Raw genomic sequence first — 7500 nt, 5'->3', positions numbered from 1 at the left:
TGATGTTATATATGATTTATTTATTTTTTATGCATTTATTTTATAAATGCATTTAATTTAGCTATTTTAAATCATTTTATACAATAGCTATTTGTATTTATTTTTTATTTATTTAAATTATTTTACTTTAATGTATGTTGTGTGTTTTAATACTGAAAGCACTGATCTTTTTAATTTATTATTATTTTAATATTTAATTTATTCATTGGAAAGTTAAACAATTTATTACACTACTCATCTATTTCACAAATGTGCATATTTTTAATATTATTTTATACATATTCATAGTTATATATATTTTTAATTTCATAATTTCATAGTTCATTAAATGTATTTTATAAATGTACACATTTTATAATGTTTTGCATTTTTAACATGCATTATTAAATATACAAAATTATTTTACACTTGCTTGAATTACAAAAAAAGTTATAGAATTTTACACATTCGTATTGTACAGATTTCATTTAATTGTTGTTTTATACAAATTAATTGTTATTATTTTATTAACTTATTTTTGACTTTTTTTTCATTAAAATTATGTTGATTTTATTTTATGCATGAATTTAATATTTGCTTTTAGTTTAAATATTTTATACAAATTAATTATGATTATTCATTGAATAATTATTATTTTTAACTATATATATATATATATATATATATATATATGTATGTATGTATGTATGTATGTATGTATGTATATATATATATATATATATATATATATATGTGTGTGTGTGTGTGTGTGTGTGTATATATATATATATATGTATGTATATATATATATATATATATATATATATATATATATATATATATATATATATATATATATATATATATATGTGTGTGTGTGTGTGTGTGTGTGTGTGTGTGTGTGTATATATATGTATATATGTATGTGTATATATATATATATATATATATATATATATATATATATATATATATATATATGTATGTATATATATATGTATGTATGTGTATATGTGTGTGTGTGTATATTTATATATATATATATATTTTTTTTTATGTCTTTTAATAATTAAAAATGTATCAGTTCATTACACCAGATTTTTCCCATTTATTTAAAAAAGTATTATATTGATTTTGTGTTATACATATTTCTTAGAGACCAATTTGAATTGTTTGAATGATTGTCATCTTATCTTAGGAGGAGAAGAAGTCTGCTCCATCGCACACACCAAAGAAGACGGTGAAGGTGAAACCCAGCGGCGGGAAGGAAAAAAGCCTGGACTCTGTGGCTGACAAACAGCGTCAAGAAGCCAGAAAACGTCTGATGGCGGCGAAGCGAGCGGTTTCTGAACGCCAGAATTCCGCCACCGAGAGCGCCGAAAGCATCGAAATCTACGTTCCTGAGGCTCAGACGCGACTCTAATAAAAAAAAAAAACACAACATTAAAAACTCCAGGTCATGAAGAAACACTCAGAAACCGAGGTCGGATTGAAAGCTGAAAACTTAATTGCAAAATGAAAAATACGTCAAAATGCAAGCAAATCGATTTTGAACGCTCAAGCGCTGCCACAGAAGAACCTCCCGTTGACGTTCGTTTCTACGATTAACCTTGTTATAACTATAAATGTCCTAAAAAAGTGAATTATCTCATGGAATATATCAAGACTCTTGTCTGTAAATTGTGCTAATAATATCTTAATAAGAGAAGACGTTCTTGAGACCCTTTACACGCGTCACATGATCCGCTATTTTCACTCGTCACATGACCCGCGGACGGCCAACGTACAGCATGCACTCAGGATCCGCACGTGTGCACTTGTCTTTCATCGGCTCAGTCTTCCTGTTTTCTTCCTGCTTTTTGTTCTTCATCCGGAGCTCAAGAGCGCCCCCTGTGGCCATTTCTAGCGACGTTTTCGACGGAAAGCTCAAAATGTGAACGAATTACTATAGGAATTGGTAGAATAACACAGTTTTTTTATTATTATTAGCACTCCTCTAGTTTTGTTTGTTTCATGTCATTATTCATTCCAGTAAAATTGAACGCAATTTAACGCATTTCAGCTTGTTTTATTTTTCGAACCGGTTTCTTTAGTTAACAGGGATGAAATATGACCACTCGAACGTTGTTTTAAAATGACGAATGTTTAAGGAACGTGATGGCGATGTCCAGATTTTTACTTGGACCCCGACAGCCTGTTTGTTTTGTAATATTATTATTATTATTAATATTATGATTGTTTTATCTGTTGTTCATTCATTCATTCCATGTGTTTTCCAGCACACGCTTGTGTTCAGATCAAGCCATGAACGTACAGCCGTGTGTTTGTGTGACCAATTAGAGCCCTTCATTTGTGATCAGTTGTTTTTTTTATCGTTATTTTTCTTTGTCAGATATTAAAAACCTCCGTTACCCAGAACTTGATGATTTGTTGTGGAAATGTTTCAGATTTCAGCACATTGGGCACAGAAATGATGTTAAAGAGCAGGTCAAATGGCATTCAAAGTGTCCTAATATTATGGGGAAATCTTCTACGATTGATTTAAAGGCATCTAAGATCAGAAAACATTGTGATTTTTCTCAGAATATGCTTTTCATATTAGGTTGATATGGTTAGTTTGAATCAATTCAAGGCTTAAAGGGAACCTATTAGGGGTTTAAACACAGTTGTGTGGCACCTGTGTGAATATAACCTGCCTCTTAGTCGGGGTGTCCAAACTCGGTCCTGGAGGGCCGGTTTCCTGCAAAGTTTAGCTCCAACTTCCTTCAACAACCCTCCCTGCAAGTTTCTAGTATACCTAGAAAGAGCTTGATTAGCTGGTTCACGTGTGTTTAATTGGGGTTGGAACTAAAATATGCAGGACACCCGCCCTCCAGGACCGAGTTTAGACACCCCTGGTCTAAGTGTCTGCACAATCACTTTGATTGGCATTCTCCCTTTGTATGTGTCATCAGAAGGGAAAAGCCCCGCCCACTAGTGATGATCTCTCCCTCATTAGCATAAACAGCCCTGAGTGGGAAGCAGCCATTTACCATTAGAGCTTTGAATCTGCCTCTATGCTGATATGCAGGCATTTGTAGCTCCGCCCATTTCCAGCCTGGTCTTAGCTGGTCAGGCTGGAAAGTGACCAGCTAAAACCATCTAAAACCAGCTTGACCATCCTGGTTTAAGCTGGACATAGCTGGTTTTGGCTGGGCTCCCAGCCTGGCTAGGCTGGTCAAGCTGGTAATTTCCCAGCCTGTCCAGCTAAAACCAGGCTGTAAATGGCTGGAAACCAGCCTGGAAGTGGCCAGAAACCCTTTAAAACCAGCCTGGTCGACCAGCTAAAACCAGTCAACCATCCTAGGCTGGTTTAAGCTGGATTTTTCAGCAGGGATAAAACACGTGAAGGAAAACCACTTTGCATTTTATTGAATAGTCTGAATTAAAATTATCTTCTAGCCACAGCTGTATTCCTTCTAGTACCTTGTTTACTTTTGGTTGCTAGGTTACCAATACTAAAGTCAGCCACTCTAAAAACGTGAAGGAAAACCACTTCACATTTTAGTGTGTAGTATAATTCACATTTAACTTCTGGCCACAGCTGCATCTCTTCTAGCACCTTGTTTACTGTTGGTTGCCAGGTTACCAATACTAAAGTCAGCCACTCTAACAGATTGACGGAAACCCACCTTGCATTTTAGTATGTAGTATAATTCACATTTAACATCTGGCTGCCGCTGGATCCCTTCCCTGCTTAAAAATCCAGCTTATACCAGCCTAGGCTGGTTGGCTGGTTTTAGCTGGTCGACCGGGCTGGTTTTAGAGGGGTTTTGGCCACTTCCAGGCTGGTTTCCAGCCATTTCCAGCCTGGTCTTAGCTGGTCAGGCTGGAAAATGACCAGCTAAAACCAGCTTGACCAGCCTGGTTTAAGCTGGATATAGCTGGTTTTGGCTGGACTCCCAGCTTGGCTAGGCTGGTTAAGCTTGTTTTAGCTGGTCATCTCCCAACCTGACCAGCTAAGACCAGGCTGGAAATGACTGGAAACCAGCCTGGAAGTGGCCAAAACCCCTCTAAAACCAGCCTGGTCGACAAGCTAAAACCAGCCAACCAGCTTAGGCTGGTTTAAGCTGAATTTTTCAGCAGGGTCTAGTTCATTGTTTACTATTGGTTGCTAGGCTACCAATACTACGATCAGCCTCTCTAAAATTTTGATGGAAACCCATATGACCTGCTCTTTGACCAACAAATGGTTTTAATTAGTCGCAGATGATTCAAACACGCTTCATCAGCTTGATTTGTTCATTCGCCACATATATTGGAGTTGTAGGATTTTAGACATTGTGTCCTCGTTTATCCTCCATGATAATATGGTATTTGTTGTGTTTTTGTCGGAGCGGACATTATGTACTTTGCAAAAAAACAAACAAAAACATCTTGAAAGTCTACAAAAGAGTGAGTGTGTGATGACGTCTGTTTTAATGCAGTTAGAGCGCGCCTTTAATTCAAGATATGAAAGCAAAAAATATCCCTGTGTGGGTTTGTTTTTTATGAAACACGATCTAGTTCAGTAGTATTACAAGAGCAACTGGATATTTTCACGAGTGGTTTTACAGCAATTGAACAAACAGGAAGTTGATATTAAGCGAGTACATTTCAGACGCAATATTGTTTTCTTTTCTCTGTCACCAATGAAAACATTTCAAATCAAGCCAGAGCTGAATATTTTGGTCTCAGAGCGACACTACGAAGTATTCTGAATGAATCTTTTTTTTTTTTTAAAGAATCAAGTGAGTCACCTATCCATACATAGAGAATCACATGCTTGGGTTTCTAAATGAATCAGCTGTTTTGAATGAATCGTTTAAATGATCCAGACAGGGAGTTGGCGCCACCTACTGGTGGATTTAATGTCATATTAATACATTACAGATTTAGACCAGCAGACAAATATTTAATTATTTATTGAATGTGACAGGAGCTTGATTTGTGTGGTGTTTTGAGCTCAGACTTGCTTTATTTTGGATCCAACATTTAGATGAATGTGATTCATGTCGATTAACTCTTCTGTTTGCTTCTGTACATTTACATTTACATTTAGTCATTTAGCAGACGCTTTTATCCAAAGCGACTTACAAATGAGATGTAATGATGTAATAATGGAGTGAATTCAGTTATTCATCCTTAATGACTCCTGAACACAGATGATTCAGTTATTCATCCTTAATGACTCCTGAACACAGATGATTCAGTTATTCATCCTGAATGTCTCCTGAACACAGATGATGCATTTATTCATCCTGAATAAGTCCCGAACACAGATGATTCAGTTATTCATCTTGAATAACTCATGAACACAGATGAATTAGGTATTCGTTCTGGATGACTTCTGAACAGAGATGATTCAGTTGTTCATCTGGATGACTCCTGAACACAGATGATTCAGTTATTCATCCTGGATGACTCCTGAACACAGATGATTCAGTTAATCATCCTGGATGACTCCTGAGGACAGATGAATCAGTTAATTATCCTGAATAAGTCCCGAATACAGATGATTCAGTTATTCATCTTTAATGAGTCCTAAACATGAATGATTCAGTTGTTTATTCTGTAAAAGTCCGAAGCACGGATGATTCAGTTATTCTTTCATAATGACTCTTGAGCACATATGATTCAGTTATTCTTCCTGAACACAGATGATTCTGTTACTCATCCTGGATGACTCCTGAACACAGATGATTCAGTTATTCATTATGGATGACTCCTGAACACAGATGATTCAGTTATTCATCCTGAATGACTCCTGAACGCAGATGATCCAGTTGTTCATCCAGGATGACTCCTGAACACAAATGATTCAGTTATTCGTTATGATGACTCCTGAACACAGAGTATTCAGTTGTTCATTATGATGAATTCTGAACACAGATGATTCAGTTATTCATCCAGGATGACTCCTAAACACAAATGATTCAGTTATTCGTTATGAATGACTCCTGAACACAGATGATTCAGTTATTCATTATGATGACTCCTGAACACAGATGATTCAGTTATTCATTATGATGACTCCTGAACACAGAGGATTCAGTTATTCATTATGATGACTCCTTAGCACAGATGATTCAGTTATTCATTATGAATGACTCCTGAACACAGATGATTCAGTTATTCATTATGATGACTCCTGAACACAGAGGATTCAGTTATTCATTATGAATGACTTCTGAACACAGTTAATTCAGTTCAGGGAGTCGATTTTAAGAGAATCTGTTCTGAGGTGTTCATTGACTTCGTAGTGGATTGAAACACTTTGGTTTGAGAGTAGTAGTACTTTATTTAAATAGTGTTTTTCTTTCTGAAATGTACTCTAATTATATTCATTTGCAACTTCAAAAAATACGAATCAATATATAAACAAATTATGTTTGTGTGCGAATGATTGGACGAATTTCTGGACCAATCACAGCTCGGCTTGTTTTTACCATGATTGACTTGAGCAATAAAGTAGCATCGTCTTGTTTCAGTTGGTTAACGTTTGCTTCCCATCTTCACCCTCATCATTGAATGTTGTTTGTCCAGATGATTCAGTTATTAATCATGGATGACTCCTGAACACAAATGATTCAGTTGTTTGTCCTGGATGACTCATGAGCATAGATGATTCAGTTATTTATCCTGAATGTCTCCTGAACTCCTGAACACAGATAATTCAGTTATTCATCCTGAATGACTCCTGAATGCAGATGATTCAGTTGTTTGTCCTGGATGACTCATGAGCATAGATGATTCAGTTATTTATCCTGAATGTCTCCTGAACTCCTGAACACAGATCATTCAGTTATTCATCCTGAATGACTCCTGAATGCAGATGATTCAGTTATCCATCCAGGATGACACCTAAACACAAATGATTCAGTTATTCATTATGATGACTCTTGAACACAGATGATTCAGTTATTCATTATGATGAATTCTGAACACAGATGATTCAGTTATTCATCCTGAATGACTCCTGAACACAGATGATTCAGTTATTCATCCTGGATGACTCCTGAACACAGATGATTCAGTTATTCATCCTGAATGACTCCTGAACACAGATGATTCAGTTATTCATCCAGGATGACACCTAAACACAAATGATTCAGTTATTCACTATGATGACTCTTGAACACAGATGATTCAGTTATTCATTATGATGAATTCTGAACACAGATGATTCAGTTATTCATCCTGGATGACTCCTGAACACAGATGATTCAGTTATTCATCCTAAATGACTCCTGAACACAGATGATTCAGTTATTCATCCAGGATGACTCCTAAACACAAATGATTCAGTTATTCACTATGATGACTCTTGAACACAGATGATTCAGTTATTCATTATGATGACTCCTGAACACAGATGATTCAGTTATTCATCCTGAATGACTCCTGAACACAGATGATTCAGTTATTCATCCAGGATGACTCCTAAACACAAATGATTCAGTTATTCATTATGATGACTCCTGAACACAGAGGATTCAGTTA

General features: G+C 35.7%; 1 protein-coding gene across 3 annotated transcripts in view; it reads left to right on the top strand.

Moving 5' to 3' along the window:
• Positions 1-2397, top strand: part of dlgap4a (discs, large (Drosophila) homolog-associated protein 4a) — a 305849-nt gene extending 303452 nt beyond the window's left edge. For all 3 annotated transcript variants that reach the window (XM_087307666.1, XM_087307665.1, XM_087307667.1), the window contains one exon: positions 1178-2397. In XM_087307666.1, the coding sequence (XP_087163792.1) occupies positions 1178-1402 (225 nt within the window). In that variant the 3' untranslated portion in view covers positions 1403-2397. The remainder of the gene's footprint in view (positions 1-1177) is intronic.
• Positions 2398-7500: the final 5103 nt, after the last annotated feature.

This window comes from Danio rerio, chromosome 23 (assembly GCF_052040795.2).
Source record: "Danio rerio strain M-AB ecotype USA chromosome 23, GRCz13ab, whole genome shotgun sequence".
Taxonomy (NCBI): domain Eukaryota; kingdom Metazoa; phylum Chordata; class Actinopteri; order Cypriniformes; family Danionidae; genus Danio; species Danio rerio.
Note: the sequence above shows the minus strand (reverse complement) of the source record. Positions and strands in the feature narration are given on the sequence as shown.